The following is a 15,993-nucleotide window of genomic DNA, read 5'->3' on the forward strand; positions in this document are numbered from 1 at the left end:
TGCTGCATGAATCTCATCACATAAACTATGTCCCAGAAAGAAGCATTAGAGAATGATATCTAACTGAAGTTTTTCTCTGGCCATCACAAAGATTTCACTGCTCTATACTACTGTTTTCTTCGGAAAAAAAAAACAATTATATAGCAAGGCCGGGTCACTTACGGAGAAAATGTCATCACTAGCTTTATAGGGCTTTGAAATTATACATGTGGCTCCGAAGCTGTTTTACGTCTTCCAGTGACTCATGAAGCAAATGGTCCACATAGAGGCAGATCCCAGCACCACTGAAAAGACTCCAACAAGTACATTAAAATATAATCTAGATATAGCTCCCTGAAAAGATGTTTGATTAGTAGCTATGTGATGTGGATTAGCACATTTAATCATTTATGTTATCTATCATATTCCTGTGATATCTGAATTCATCAAATAAATTCCTCAAAGAATTTAGAAGCAAATGATATGACTAGATTAGTACCTCAAAGGACCCAAAGGAAGCCACAGTACATCCCAACGAAACTTTGGCAACCTACAATTTAGATGTAAAAACTTTAGCACATGAATATGGGAAATCAGAATGATAGCCAACGTCATAGATGGGTGTTTTAGAACGTATGTTGTCCGAAGACAATAACTGATTCGATTTTCCCTTACACTAAAGGAGTCTTATGCAAGCACCAGCAAAGCTGTGTGTGATTGATTCACAAACAAAAGAAAAGAAGCAAGCGTGAAACCAGAATAACTAGAAAAGGACATCAATCAGCAAATGATATTTCTAAAAATGTTCAAGGGAAAGAGAGAATGTTCCATTGTCTAAATCCTCTCATCATTGAATGATGCTTCTTTTTTCTGAAAATTTCTTGTCCTTGTGAAAACCAAGTTATAAGTGCAAAAAATCACCCACAATCAGAAAGATGATACTTATCTCAACACAAAATTATCAAAAGATGGCAAAAAGCAAGCCGATGTATTAAGCATGTCTTTGTGGTTAATTAACAAAATAAAACCAGAATAATTAACAAACAATAGAAAAGATGCAAAAATAAGTGAAATGAGAATGCAAAAAGGGATGTCAGCAAAAGATATGTACAAAACATTAAATGCAAAAAGGGAGAACAATCACATCTAAATCCTCTCATCATAAAGTGATACTTCTTTTTTCTGAATTACAATAGTATACTTCTCTTTTATCTTCATAAAACCAAGTTAAAGTGTGGATAATCACCCCACCTTCAGAAAGATGATACATACCTGAACATGTAAATCAACCAAAAGACGGCATGAAGCAAGCCAACGTAGCATGAATACCACAACCATTGTTGGGAAGACTTCGAGCTAGAAGCTAGACCCCTGACTGCGAATGAACAAGCTAGAACAGCAACCCAATCTGCAAAATATGCACATTATCTGAAAACTAAAGCAATCAATACCATGTAAATGGTTGGCAAAGTTTTATTTACAATTTAAATATATATATATATATATATATATGACATTCTGCAACACCATAAGAGCTATAAGATTACTACCAAAAGTGAGGTAAACTTCCATCCCTTAGGTAGCCATCAACAAGAACAACTTTATAATGTCATGTTTTTTGCAATCCATGAGTTTCAAGACATACTTGTGCTTCTTTTGCATTAAACGAACATCTAATTTGGACCAAAATATTCATAATTTAGAAAAAGGTTGACCACCTCCATACCAAGCTATAGTAAATGTCACAACATTGATCCTCTTTAATAAACTATGTTGACCAAGTCTAGGAAACATGAATTATTAACCATAAGTTTTCAAATTACATTGATCCTGCTGACAAGAAGTCTTGCCATTTTTATCAAGAGATGATGCATGTTGCTTCTATGGATTAGAACATAGCGGCCAAGAATTATGTTGGCAAACCCAAATTACTATGCACCATTGTAAGTCCCCTTGCTCATTACATCTCAAAGATGCATAGTCAAAATAAGAAAACCATGTAAATGGATAAAGAGCCAGAAGGACAGAAAAACATGGTGAACCAGTCTCCCACAGAGGGTCATATCATACTGTCACGGACTCATATGGAATTATCTAAGTTATGAGGCCTCATTGCGATAGGCATCCTAAAATGCAACCATGCACAAGTCCCGAAGGACCTATAGTCTTAAGTTGGTTAGATTCTAAAGGCGGGAGACAAGTCTCAGATATCTCACACAAAAGTGCATCACTGAAGCAATTTAGCAAACACTTGGAAAGCAAAGAGAATAGGACTTTAAAAGTTAAAAAGATAGTCACAAGTCCAGCAACGGTCACTTAACCCGAGTCGCTTAGCAAGCTTGCGCATGATTTGCGTACAAGCTCGATCACTTACACTATACCAGAGCCTCATTCAACCACGTGCCACTTGTGTGATTATAAGGGTTTGAGATGGCTGACGTCTTATGCCCTATGTCTGTGTTGAAGAATTCAATCCATGACACGTGAAAATGGGGATGTTTTAGTCATTTTTTGCTTGATTCAACAATATAGGGAAAAACACTCAAAAACAAAGCAAAAAATACAAGCAAGGCTATTGAACATGAAAACAAAGGTGATGAATGATCCGTTGATGAAGGTGTTACAAGTGTGCAATAATCATCCGTGACATTCTATTTATTTAATTTGGCGATGCCCTCATCAATGCATGTTTGTAAGATGCATTGCAACTTGTAAGATACATTGTTTATGCTGCAATTGACTAGGAAGAGCCCTTTATAGTTGCACATCAGTTCTTTGTGCACTTTCTACCTCATGAAGAATCAGAGAGATATTGGTTGGAGCTCTACCAACACCATGTCACCAACCTTGAATTCTTGAGGTCGCCTTCCCAACTATGTCCATTTTTTAATTTTTTGGAAGTCTTCTCCAGTTATGCTTACGCGATATCTGTGTTATGGTGCCATTCCTTAATGGTGTCAATACCATCTTGGTCGTGTCCATGAACTCTATCTCGAAAATCACCTGAAAATCATCCAATGGCACCGCCATCATATTGGTGCTTTTGCTCCATGTCCCGATTTTGGTGGAGACCCCTTTGCCAACTCAAAGATCTACTTGGCCTTCAAGTTCACTGCTTCCATATGACTTGCACTTTTCTCCAAATTAAACTCTAATCGCTTTGCTTTATGATCGATGATGAAATCATGGGCAGCGCGCTTGTGTCCACCATAGCACTATTAAGCTTAATGTCTACATATATAGGTGACCTCCCTACTTTCAATTTTTTTGCTTTGTTGGCTCCTCACTTGACCCCACTACGCATTTAATAGATCGACTGCTCTCATTCGAGGTCCTTATAAATCATTATTGTTATTGTTGGATTCAGAACTACTCGAGCTAAGGGCGACAACTTTACATTTGTCTGATTTCGATAACCAGATAGATGTTGTTAGCGTGAGTGCCGACTTCTAAGGACACTCTCACCATGCGTGGCCCTCCACACAAAAAACATCTGCTGGATTTCGGGTCTTTACCTTTGGTATTAGGCCTTTGTGAGTAATTCTACTTTTGTTCAGTAGCAATCTCTTTCCCTCGGGAACACCTAGATGGTCAATTTTGCAAAGATTGTTTCTTCTTCTCAAATTTGCAATGAAAGCAAAGTCTATGAGTCATTCTACGATCGTTATATGTGACATTCCATAGATGCAATTCTTATTAAGCCCACGACTTCTAAACAACTAGTCCTTCATTGACATGTCTTGTATATCCCGCAACAATGCTGATAACTGCTTCACATAATATCTCGGATAAAAGTGGTTTGATAAAGTCTCAATTTCCATCACATAACAGACTTAGTGTTCTCGGGCAAGAACCAAGTCTGCGACTCTCACTTCAAATTCTCCCACGATTCCCCATCCGACACCACCCTTGTTGGATCTCCTCCCATCGAGGGTGCCACCAAAGCTTCATGTCTCCATTCATAATGAATCGGGCCTTGTTGCCCCAAACTACTATCATATCAAATAGAAAGATCTCAAGTTCTTTTGCATCTCTAACACTCCCGTAGAAATATAGCTTGGGTGCCTTCAAGTTCTGTGGCGCAAAAACGCAGGTATTGCACCCTCACATGTGTAGAGCCCTTGTGAGTACCGTAATTCTTATTGTAAGATCTGCCATGACTTCTTAAAAGTGTTGACTCTATGGCATCTTCTAGCAGTCGATCGACCTGAAATTCCATTCGATCAATCCAAGATTCAACTTCTTTTTTAGAGTTTTGTATGAGTTTGGTACCCTAAATAATTGTCGTTGGCTTTGGTTGAGTTCCTCCATCCTAGCTTAAAGGACAACGTTGTAAGCCTCTCTTTTTTATTCTTATGCTTCCCTAAAGCTAATAGTTTAGACTACACATCCTTCACTCGAGGTAAGTCGCCAACTTTTGGATCACCATTTTAATTGCCCACTACTCTTGAATGGCTCTAGCAGCCTATAAATGAGTCTACACATGGGCGCCCGCTATGAGCGTGAAGGGCTATTAACCCCTTGTGTAGTCTTGCTCAACTCATCAGGGTGCTTTGTCATGGCGAGTGCACGAACCTTGTTGTTTGCCCAAAGTGATTGCCAACTTTGATATTAAATGTCATGGACCTTGAATTACTCGAAGTCTTGAGGCCCCCTTACAATAGTCATTCACAAAGTTCAACCAAAATGCAACCTCACACAGATCTCGTGCAGCCCCCTTTTTATAGTCTAAAAAAGATGTTGGTTATATTCGAAAACGAGCAACAAAAAAGTATCGACGTCTCGTACAAAAGTGAGGCACTTAATCAATTCAACAAAATCTTAGAAGGGAAAGAGAATAAAAGGACGTCAAACAATAAAAAGACAACTGAAGTCCAGCGATGGCCATTTAACTGGGAGTCAAGTCGCTTGGCATGATTACGCATGATTTGTGTACAAGCTCGTGTTTTCCAAATTGATCATGACACTCTATCGAAGCCTTATCCAGTCCTATGCCACCTATGCGATTACAGGGATCTGAGATGGTTGAATTTTACACCACGCGATCGCCTTGAAGAATTCAACCCGATACACGCGAAAATGGGGGTTGTTTTGGCCCCTTTCAGCTTGTTTTGGCGAGCAATCACTGGACAGCCTTGGGCAACTGTTTTCTTGTACAGCTGCTTAGCTTTGTTTTTTGCTTGGTATTTATGTATTTTTCCCTAGTTTTTTAGACCAAGTCAATCCGCAAGATTGCACAATGACCAATTGCCTGCCAGCAAGCATCAATGAGGGCATCGACAGATTCAGTGAGGGACCAAGTCATGGATGACCCTCGCACTCCCACAACACCTTTGTCAACGGACTATTTGTCGATTTTGTTTTCTTGTACAATTGCTTAGCTTTGTGTTTCGCTTGGTTTTCGCGTGTTTTTCCCTAGTTTTTGTAGGCCAAGTTGGTCTGCATGTTTGTGCAGCAAAAAGAACCAAAGCCACCCACTTTTTCATGTATCATGTTATCTGCCCATGACTTTTATAGGTCTTTTTTGGAGCTCCCTGTACCTCTCACCTAATTGCATCATCTTATCTAGCCAAGACTTTTATAAGTCTTCTTGGAACATGTCAATGCCATCATTGGATGATTGTTCCTCATTTTATACTTTATCAAAGTAACAACTAATTGTTCAAAAATGGAAAAAAAAAAAATCACTCTTTCATAGTGACTCCATACATCCATCTTAGTATTACATCAACAAACCCTTTGTACAGATTAGTATTATAAAATTTTTCTTTTAATTCTTTCTTGAATGTATTTATACCAACTAAATTAGTTTCACCACATTTATCTTCTATTGGAACTCCCATAAATTGTTCACTAGTGTCAATATTTCTTACTACATATTGTAGTTTTCTAATTGTTCAAAATTATGATCCAAAGGCATAGTTGTTTTCATAATTGCCTTTTAATATTTTATATTTTAGTATGCCACAAAATAATCAAATAGTATCTTTGATGTCCCTAATCCTGACAAAATTCTAGAATGAATTGAAACTGTGTACGGATGAATGATACTCATTTGTGAAGTTAAGATCATTCATTAAACGCCAGTAAAGAACAAGAAGCAGAGAAAAACAAACCTGCAGATATGGTCATCCAGCTTTGCATTTCTTCCACGAAATAAGCATGAAAACGCTGCTCATAAGCAGAAGTGGATTGTCAAGAACTGAATAACAAAATTGAATGCTGAATGCTAGTGCAAACAGACTCAAGAGGCATAAGTTATTCCAGTAAAGTTATGCAGAAATAAGGCAAAGGTTACGTCAACGTTCAGCACAAGAACCACCCGATTGAATAGTTCCAAATGTTGGCTGGGCAAGAAAAAAATATATTTCGGAGGTTGAGATGTTTGGTGGTATTCACAAGGTTCATTGTGTCAAAGAAGTTATTTAAAGGGTGCCTCACAGAGGTCCAGAAAGATTAGGACAAATTCACCAAAGACATGAACAAGAAATGCCTCACAAACAAGATTGCTACTGAATCTATTACCCATAGAGGAAGGTTAAACAAAGCACACTATACATGGTTAAACATCGCATGAGCTAAAAGTAACACTGAATTTTCAAAAACTGAAATCTAAGTGTTGAAAATTCATCCTCTTTTTCTAAGCATCCAAACCTGATATGATATCCCTTATACAGGCTAATTGCCATACGAGAATTTCTTCATCTCGACAAAATGATTTAAAGATCCTAACGTGCGGAACAAGATTAAACTAGTCGTTACCAGTTCCCATGGATACCAAGCTTGCTGGAAGATGGAGTAGACCATGAACGCGGTATAGCCGAGGAGAAATCCAGCGAAAACACGCTGCGAGAACCCAAACCAAAAACGAACCGTAATTTGGGAACAGGGAACGAGGGTGCGGGATTCAAGAAGGGCCGGAAGAAGAATTAGAAAAGATGAAACAAACCCTCCACAGACGACTCTGTCGAGCGTGCTCCCTCTCGAAAGATCGAACCATCTCCTCTTGATCTGTACCAGGAAAAAGAAACCGGAAACGAGTCGATCTTGATACCCCGACGGAGAAGCCTACGGAAATGGAGCGCAATTAGACGAAGGAATCTCGAACCTTGGGAGTCGATGGGGTGGGAGTCGTCCTCGATGCCATCTTCGCCTCCTCCACGATGCTTCTTCCGCCATTTCGCGGTTAGCTCCATGGATCCGTCGATCGGTCTCCGCAGCCGAGCAACACGAAGACGAGGAGGGGATGGGCAAGGCGTACCGGTCGCGTGACCGTACCTCGTTCGAGGAAAGAGGCTTATGTTTTCGTACCAAGTAAAAGACCGAAGGGTTGGTTTTATCTGCTGCCTAATTTTACTCCACGCATACTCGTCCCACCACATAAAATTAAGATATATAATATATATATGTACGAAACCGCTATTAAGTAATCTATGAGAATTATTATTGGTTACATTTATTAATATAATAAAAGATAAGTGGTATCATCATTGTTTATCATGAACTAAGATTAGATTGGATCAAGTGGCTGTGTCACTGATTTAAGTATGAATTTTGTTTAATATATTTCAAATATGAAACACTATTTAGATATATCAAAAATTACTGTTTGCGGTTTCGTCCGGATCGATATTGATAAGGTTATTTAGTCTCACATTAGTTGAGGAGTATGAGAATTAAGGGCTCGTAAGTTCGTCAGGTCTTTCTTACCCTCAGAAGTATCTTTTGGAGTTTACCTTCGAAAAAATCGTACGGGTACGCTCATCGCCCAAAGCAGATAATTCCTCTCAAGCCTACGGGCCACGGCAGCAATGATCGACCGATCAAATGATCCCTTATCAAATATGTACCAAAGACATTAGCGAGTAAAAACGATAGTAAGAATTAGATTTGGCTATCGCTTTCCTGCTCATGATGAAGTAGTTTTCCTAAACTATCTCACCCTCTTGTAGCATATCATCATAGCATATTATCATAAGAAGTATATATTATAATAGAATTCTAAGAAGGAACTCTCGTAATAACTTATCCTAATAATTTATAATAGATATATATCTATGCTCTCCCATAACCTCTAGGGGCTAAATGATGTATGTCATAGAGGACATGTGTCATTTAACCTAGCATAAAAGTTTCTCTCTCAATCTTTCTAAACCATCAATTTAAGTGATCCTGTAAAAAGATAAGAAGAGATAGAGTGCCGATAAAAAGATAAAGAGATAGAGTCTAATTCTCCTTGCACATTGACAATACGTTTTTGGATCTAAAGACAATGCCTAAATGGTATCGAATATTTTAAATATTGGATTACAAATACACTTTAAAGTTAGATAAGGACCGAATGCAGCTAACTATTATATAAATTCAATTGATAGAAGATAAGATTTCTCCAACTATACGAGGAAATCTCTTTATTTTGTTGAGAAAAATTCTCTATTCTATTGAGGGAAATCTTTGCTCCTCATTTGTATAAATAGAAGAGAGAACATGTTAATGTATTGAAGCATTTTTATTTCTTCAATAAAATTTTTTATCTTCTTCAATAAAACTTCTTCAATAATTATTCTTATCTTCTATTATTTTTATCATCAATATCGTCCCGCGTCTAGAAATTCCCAATTGGATGCTTCATGAGAAACCCAAACCCAAACAGGCAATCTATCAGTTTGATTTGGCTTAAACCTCCAGTAAGGATATGCAAGCTAACTTATAAAGCGAATAAACATCGATGTTTCTGCACCTCGAATTCTCTTTCTTTGGCCATGATTTTGTTGTGTGCTTTTGGTTCACGAGTTTTTAGATTACTCCACAAAATACCACCACCCATGCGGAAACGCTGTCCATCAGCACTCTTCTGTCCGCCACACTGCTGGATGGCATCAACCTGCATTTGCAACATAGCAAGAAATCCATTAACCATATATCGTTAAAAATTAAGAAAAAAAAAGAAAATGAATCCTTCTTTCATAACCATTATATAACTTATAGTTGCAACAATCCACAACAGCATGGTTCGATTATCGAATACTTAAAATTTCACAAAACATAAAAACACTATGAGCACTTGGTGTGTGCCAACAACTGAAAATTTTCTGACTGCAATGTCAGCAAATTCTCTATAGGTGGAAGTTAATTGTTTATATATATAAACTATATATAATTCTAAGAATAAATTATTAGATTATATGATCCTTTATAATCGGATAAGATATATAATAGAATTAATTAGATTCTGATGATTGATATTAATAAAAAAAAAATTCATATTAAAGTATGATTCTTTAGAGGACAGAAGGAACTCTCCTAATAACTTTTTCTAGACTATCTGTTGTAATCCATAAATAGACAAGACCTTCAGGGGCTAAATGACACATCTCATAGAGGACACAATTGAGATATTATGATTTCTCTCTCAACCTCCCTAATCCATTAATCTAAGTGGTTCCGTGAAAATATAGGAAGAGAGGAAAAGGAGAGTCTAGTGTTGATCTCTTATCAACAGCATTAAGGCAATAAGGTTCATGAAGGCATCTATGCGGAGCATATCGGGGCGCGCACTCTGGCCTTTAAGGTTCTCCGACAAAGCTTTTATGAGCAAGGACACGATCGACTATATGTAAAGGTGCTAGAGGTATGCTCGGGTGCAACACCAACTCGCGGTCCCTTTGAGCCTAATTAATAGTACTTGGCAATTCACCCAGTAGGGAATAGACCTCTTGGGACCTTTTTCATCGATGTCCACCCAACGAAGGTTCCTCATCATGGGGTTTGATTACTTTACGAAGTAGGTGGATGTCGAGCCCTTGGTGTCGATCTCGAAGAAGCCGATGGAAGGATTTGTCTAGAGAAACATAATCACCCAATTCAAAATTTTGATGGCCCTCGTTAGCAACAATGGAGCATAGTTTAACAAAATAAAATTCCAAGAGTTCTGTCGATCCTACGAGATTCAGCTTAAGTTTAGCTCGGTAGCTCACCCCTAAACTAATGGCCTAACTGAAGTCACCAATTGAGTCAATCTTGAAGGATTAAAAAAGAGGATTACTAGGGTAAAAGACACTTGGGTCAATAAGCTCCGGAGTATATTATGAGCACCACTCTTGAGACTAGCTCGGGCGAATCATCCTTTAGCATATGGCACTAAGGCAGTTCTACTACCCAAAATCATCTTCCTAACCCCAAGTAGATTATGGACCACCGAAGGATTCCTTATGGGAAACTCTTCACTGGAAGAACTTAGGAGCAATTCCTCGTTACCAGAGAAGCCAAGGACAAAAAAATAGAAATAAAGAGAGAAAAGGGAGAGAAAAAAAAAATCTAATAACAGTAGAGGAAAGAGTAAAATTAATCGACTCATTTTGATATGATTTTTCTCATTTAAATAGTATTGACCCGAACCATTTGCCTAAAAGGTCAAAATCTTTATTTTTACAAACAAAAAAACTAAACTGAGAGAAAAACTAAGAGAATTAGTGAACATTAAATTTTATTTTATGTTTTTGGAAATCGCCCTTTCTTTCTTATTTGCAAAAAGAAAAACCGCTGTGACTAATTCTGAGTGCGAAAGATGTTGCACCCAAATCGAATTCCATTTTGAATCAAGTCGTTGGAGCCACTGCTCCTCTTTAGATATGACATTTAATCGTGTCTTTTGAGAAGACATTAGAAAGCATTACTGTTTCTTAATATATAAATTACGTCGTGCTTGTCATGCACGTTGGAGCGCACTAACCAATCAACTTAATTAAACGTAACCCAAGAATAAATGACTTCGACAAACCAATAATCTGAAAATTAAAATGCAAGAAGATTTTTATGAACAAAATGGTGACTGTATGTTACGCTTTAACGATAAGAATATCCCAAAAGAAGCAACTCAGCACTACAACAGAGATTTAGCCTCTTTGATGAAACATTCCTCCTCGTTTCAGAAGAATGAGCAGTAGTAGCACATTGAATTGGAAATTCTTACTAGCAGCAATAGCATCACACAATCTAATTAAAACTAGAGTGTGTAAATTCTTCTGGTGAAATTAACAATAACAAAAAGAAGTTGTGAGATCCAGGTTGACAAGCTCTTCAGTTAAAAACTCCGTGAACCAAACCAAAATAATTGAAGGACAGCTAGTTTCTTGCTTTAACTGCCTGCCTGTTCCTCTTCTTGGCACCAGATTTGGCAACCTTAAGGCTACGATGCACCACACTCAGCCGTGCAAGAGCTGCTTTAGTCAGATCTGGCCTGTAGTAGTTATCAGTCACCTGCAAACAAGAGACCAACACCAAAACAAGGGGGAAATCAATCAGAAACTCGCACACACAAGGGAAAAAAACACCCTCAAGGACTAACTTTTGGTGCTTTAATTAAGTAATTCTGTTGATTGAGATACAGAAGTGGAAGAGAAGCGGCAGAACAGTTCATATTTCACAAGAACATGTACGAGAAGCCACCAGAGGGGTAAGCAAAAGATGAGAAAGGATGCAGAGCAGAAATATATGCAAATTTATTGCTCTAGATTAGGTACTTAAGATGGTCAGCAGAAAAATACAGTTGCAGAACCACAAGAGTAAAACCAAACCTGTGTATCTAAAATTTAACTAATAATTGTTACTCATGCAACAAGACATAAAATATAAAGAATAAGTATTAGCAGTAACATTGATGCTTGATACAGCAAAATGAAGAGAAAAAGACCCCTGTTTGACTTTAGCTCCAACATAGATCTTTAACTGGTTAATGATCAGTGGACATGCTTAAAATACTGACACATAAAAGAAAGGATTAGAAAGGGCATTTCACTGAATAACCAATGAGGTGAGAGGCTTTCCTTATGCATTAGTAGCAGCATTTTCAAATGCAAAAAATTTAAAAATAAAAAAAACTGTGGATCAACTGCAAATCCATAAAGATGACAGAGATATAAAGATTTTTTGAGAAATGAAGACCTAAAAAAGCATGTATATTCAACCAAATGAGGAAGTAATAACAGATCTCGGTATGGCAATTAACTTCAGCAATGAACAAGAAAAGAGCATCTTTTGGCTTAATAAGTAAAGCAAAAGAGAATTAATTGATAGGGTACAACCACAATATTTAGCTAAACAGATGACAGATGTTCAGCTTAAAAGAGCAGTTTGTCTTTATGTTAACAGAAATTCAAAACTGAATCTTGAAAACAGATTGTTTGTGTATCTTAAGAACTTCTCTTAAGTGTATTGTTCACTTAAGATTAGAATTATTAAGATACTACTAAATATCAAGAATATCTTCGGTTGTTAAGGGTTGACAGAACAAACTACACATTAAAATGTAGTGTGCAACTAATTATAAGCATCATTCACAAGATTGCTATAGTTCGGCTAGGGACGATACATTATATTGATAGGACTGACTGGATCAGCCCAGTGAGATCAAAATCAGCCAACAAACTACGTTACAAGAAAATTGATGAAAGATATCATATGCTAAAAGGTCAAATTACCATTATATTTTCATAAGAAAAATAACTATAAAAAGGAGATAACAAATGAAATTGACACATAAGAAAAATGTTTACAAAAATAAGTTTGTATAATAATTTCCTCTTTATCACATATAATGGTGAAATCAAATTATGCAACAACAGTGACAACGCACATACAATGATTAAAGAAATAGCAAAAGTAAAAGAAGTCACATGTTTCTTTTTTCGCCGGACAGCCGTATCGGTTTACTTCTTCTCCTTCCCCTCTCACATATTTTTTTTTTTAGTTTGAGGCTACCACAAAATTAACCAAAACTGGTCCAACTCAGTCAAGCTTGATTGACTCTAGTCAATCTGACCCCATTTCTAGACATATCTCAGAATCAGCAAAAATCAGAATGCCCATGGACAATACCAATTTGGATCACGCATACGATAGCGGTGTCGGCCAATTCTACAAGTACAATATAACATAAACACATGCTAGCGAACTGCATCAGTATAATTACAAACATGGTATCTAGGTTTATTTGACTTATTTTTTCCTTCATCACTGTAACTTATTAGGCATGCTTAGTGATATAAAACCAACAATTATGTATTGAGAATAAATCTTAATAGATTTACTTTTATTGTGCTAAGAGGAAGAGACTACATCAAGAAATATATAAATTTATCATAAACAAAATTTTACTCTACCAACTAAGCTATAATACTTCCTTGAAACCTCAACTTCAGCTCATAGTAAAATTGTTACCTAAAAGTCAACACAAGAAAGGCACATAGAAATGTTAGTCTATCAGATAACACAACAAGGATGTGCCAGAGCCAGAGAGCATTATAATAAAATGTTGAGATTTCACAAATTTGATGGAGCTGATACCTGATTCATAACAACTTTTGCCATCTTACGGAACTCCTTCTTCATGACTGATCTGTGATATAAGCTACCAGGTTTGTTCTGCTTCTTTGTCTTGGCTGTTGCAAGAACAACTGAGAGGTCCTTCCCACTGGGCTGAATGGTCATCGACTTCTTGTTTGCCAATCCTGTAAATTTTCAATCAGCAAATAAACACCAAGTAAGTGCAGCTCACATGCTTAAAAAAATGATGGGCCAAGAAGGAACCCAAAAATTCTCACCAGAGTGCTTGTAGGAATTGACATTATAGAGATTGTTAGGCTCCTTGCTGAACTGCACCATGGCAGTGCTATTGCCGAATTGCTTCACAAGGAATGCATTGTTTTTCTTCACGATCTCCCAGATGAGCGGGCCAGGGACAGTAGCCATTTCTACTGCGAAGATTCACCAAGCATCCAATTAAAAGAGCCAAAGTTGAGATAGCTAACCGAAACCAAGAAATGAAATCCTTCAATATAAGGATACAAACACTGAAAGGAAGAACATCAACTGAGGTTTCTCCAAACAAAAATGTCAGAAACAATAAAAAAGAACAGATGAAAACGCCACAACACCACAAACGTGCAAACACAACCGACTAAAGGTTCTCACTTCGAAACCTCGAAGGACGATGAGTAGCGACAATCAAAACCCTAGACCGTTCAAAAGATCTTGACAAGCGACGGATATCTAAGATAGCGCATCAAAGAATTCGGAAAAAGAAAAAGGACAGAGAAACCACTCCTCACAGGAAACCCACATGATCGAATCAACGACCTGAGACTACATCTAAGATCGAATCGCTCAAAACATGAGGGAAAAAAAAAAGAGGGTTTCAGAGATAGGAGGGATCGAGGGTTTAGATCAGGATCGAACTATCAAACCAGACAAGTTTGAGGCAGCGGTGAAGACTCCCGTCGGCCTCTCTGAGCGCGGCGTGAGACGGCGGAGTTCGGAATGCCGCGTGGAACCCTAAATCCCCACTTTATATCGCGATCCCAAAACTTCCACTACCACTGCAACCAGTGAAATGATCAAATTGGGCCCAAAACAGCTGTGTTAGGCCCATTAAGAAGGCTCAAATGGTACTCTGCAATCGGACGGACGGCCTTCAAAAGTCTCAACAGCACTAACAAATGTTGCTGTATTGTCCGTATATGATCGGGAATTATACGGTATGCGACGTGAAGCCTCTGTAATCTTGGCCGTAGAGATTCTCTGCAACACATGTTTTTGTCGCTTGGAAGTGAGTGTAACTGTTACTCTCGACGAAATGGACGTCATGCCACATTTGGAGAGATTCTCTACAATGTATATTTGTACAGAAAGGATTAAAATTTTATTGTATATCAAATCATAAGTATTTTATTGATCCGTAAGAATTAGTATTAAATTAATAAAAAATATATAAATATATATCTTGTCAAGAAAAATCTTAATAAATTCACTAGATCACATGATAATATATTTGAGAATGGAGATTGATGAGGAAAAATAACACGTCCTGGTTAGACCAATGTAGTTTGAACCTGTATGTGCAGGATTGTTTGAGGTGTCTTAGAAATATTGAGTTCCCAAGGTGCCACTTGCACCAAGACCGAGATTAAGATTTTCGAATCTGATCCTTCCGACACTCAAGTTAGTAATTCTAGATCTCTAAGTACATATGTGAGTAGTCGAAAAAGGTCATTCCCTTTCTCATTGTGTTAAAGATATATTTTTATATCTAGTCGCAAGGGGACATAATATTTCGTGGAGTATTCTATGACAAGGGAAGGGAATACTTCTTGGAATATTATTTGGCCTCTTGTTCACACGGGTGGATAAATAGAAGGTAATCTAGACTCCATGTGGTAGTTATATGTTGGATGCTGATTAGTCGATAATGTATTCCCTATCATTTGTCCCTCCCCCCCCCCCCAAAGATGTGCTTCGAGGCTCTTGCGAGAGAAGCACAAAGCGTGACATTTAGTTTATCCGACATAAGAGCATTCGGGATCTCCTCTTGCGGGTCGGGTTTTTTCGACTCACATGCATCAAGCATATTTGCCTTACGCTTCCACCATGGTAGACTTTTTCTCATACGAGTTCGAATTTTTTGACCTATATGTTTCGAGCGCATTTTGCCCTACGCTTTTATTGTAGTAGATTTTTCGTACGAATTAAATTTTCCTAACCCACGTGCCTCAGGCATATTTTGCCTTGTGCCTTCCATCATGACAGATTTCCCTTCACGCGTGTCAGGTTTTACCAACTCATATGCCTCGAGCACATTAGGTCTTGTGCCTCCATTATGACGGATTTTCTCTTCATGTAGGTTGGGTTTTCTCAACTCACATGCCTCAGGCACATTAGGCCTTGTGTTTGTGTCATGGTGGATTTCTCTTCACACGAGATGGATTTTCCCTACTCACGTGGCTCGAGCACATTGGGCCTTGCATCCCCACTATGGTAGATTTCTATTCACATATGTTGAGTTTATTAGAAAATCTTAGAAAGCATCATACGTTCAGTGAAAAATAAAAATGAAAACCAGTTCTTAAAAAAAGGATATCGAATCGTTGTGTGATAATCGAGAGCAAAAAAACTCAAAACGATAAAAAACCATACCATGTGGTTGAGACGTTCTCAGGAGATTATATATCTCCTAAATCA

The 15,993-nt window shown here is 37.6% G+C and overlaps 2 protein-coding genes across 5 annotated transcripts; both read right to left on the reverse strand.

Moving 5' to 3' along the window:
- Positions 1–7,300, reverse strand: LOC104000495 (uncharacterized). Its single transcript, XM_009422580.3, has 7 exons — positions 7,088–7,300; positions 6,929–6,990; positions 6,742–6,825; positions 6,096–6,150; positions 1,252–1,387; positions 479–529; positions 1–284 (listed from the first exon to the last, which is right to left on the reverse strand). The coding sequence occupies exons 1-7, from the start codon at positions 7,173–7,175 to the stop codon at positions 185–187; spliced, it is 576 nt and encodes a 191-aa protein (XP_009420855.1). The 5' UTR covers positions 7,176–7,300; the 3' UTR covers positions 1–184.
- Positions 7,301–10,855: 3,555 nt separating this feature from the next.
- On the reverse strand, positions 10,856–14,360 carry LOC135581088 (large ribosomal subunit protein eL28y-like). 4 transcript variants are annotated; one of them, XM_065094012.1, is made up of 4 exons: positions 14,223–14,360; positions 13,581–13,733; positions 13,324–13,487; positions 10,856–11,238 (listed from the first exon to the last, which is right to left on the reverse strand). In XM_065094012.1, exons 2-4 carry the CDS (start codon positions 13,726–13,728, stop codon positions 11,104–11,106), a joined length of 447 nt encoding a protein of 148 aa, XP_064950084.1. In that variant the 5' UTR covers positions 13,729–13,733; positions 14,223–14,360; the 3' UTR covers positions 10,856–11,103. The 4 variants fall into 4 exon arrangements, with proteins under 4 accessions (XP_064950084.1, XP_064950086.1, XP_064950087.1 ...); XM_065094014.1 differs by having other exon boundaries at positions 13,581–13,730; positions 14,223–14,355; XM_065094015.1 differs by having other exon boundaries at positions 13,581–13,730; positions 14,215–14,347.
- Positions 14,361–15,993: the final 1,633 nt, after the last annotated feature.

The sequence above is a fragment of the Musa acuminata genome, chromosome BXJ2-1 (assembly GCF_036884655.1).
Source record: "Musa acuminata AAA Group cultivar baxijiao chromosome BXJ2-1, Cavendish_Baxijiao_AAA, whole genome shotgun sequence".
Taxonomy (NCBI): Eukaryota; Viridiplantae; Streptophyta; class Magnoliopsida; order Zingiberales; family Musaceae; genus Musa; species Musa acuminata.

Excerpts from the sequence above, each read along its gene's own strand:
- LOC135581088 (XM_065094012.1), bottom strand. The coding sequence starts at position 13,728 with ATGGCTACTGTCCCTGGCCCGCTCATCTGGGAGATCGTGAAGAAAAAC. Across the intron at positions 13,488-13,580 it reads CAATTCCTACAAGCACTCTG|GATTGGCAAACAAGAAGTCG; the intron begins GTGAGAATTTTT and ends GAAAATTTACAG. Across the intron at positions 11,239-13,323 it reads CAAAAGTTGTTATGAATCAG|GTGACTGATAACTACTACAG; the intron begins GTATCAGCTCCA and ends TCTTGTTTGCAG.
- LOC104000495 (XM_009422580.3), bottom strand. The coding sequence starts at position 7,175 with ATGGAGCTAACCGCGAAATGGCGGAAGAAGCATCGTGGAGGAGGCGAA. Across the intron at positions 6,151-6,741 it reads CTTGGTATCCATGGGAACTG|CGTTTTCATGCTTATTTCGT; the intron begins GTAACGACTAGT and ends GCTTATGAGCAG. Across the intron at positions 285-478 it reads CTTCCTTTGGGTCCTTTGAG|TGGTGCTGGGATCTGCCTCT; the intron begins GTACTAATCTAG and ends GAGTCTTTTCAG.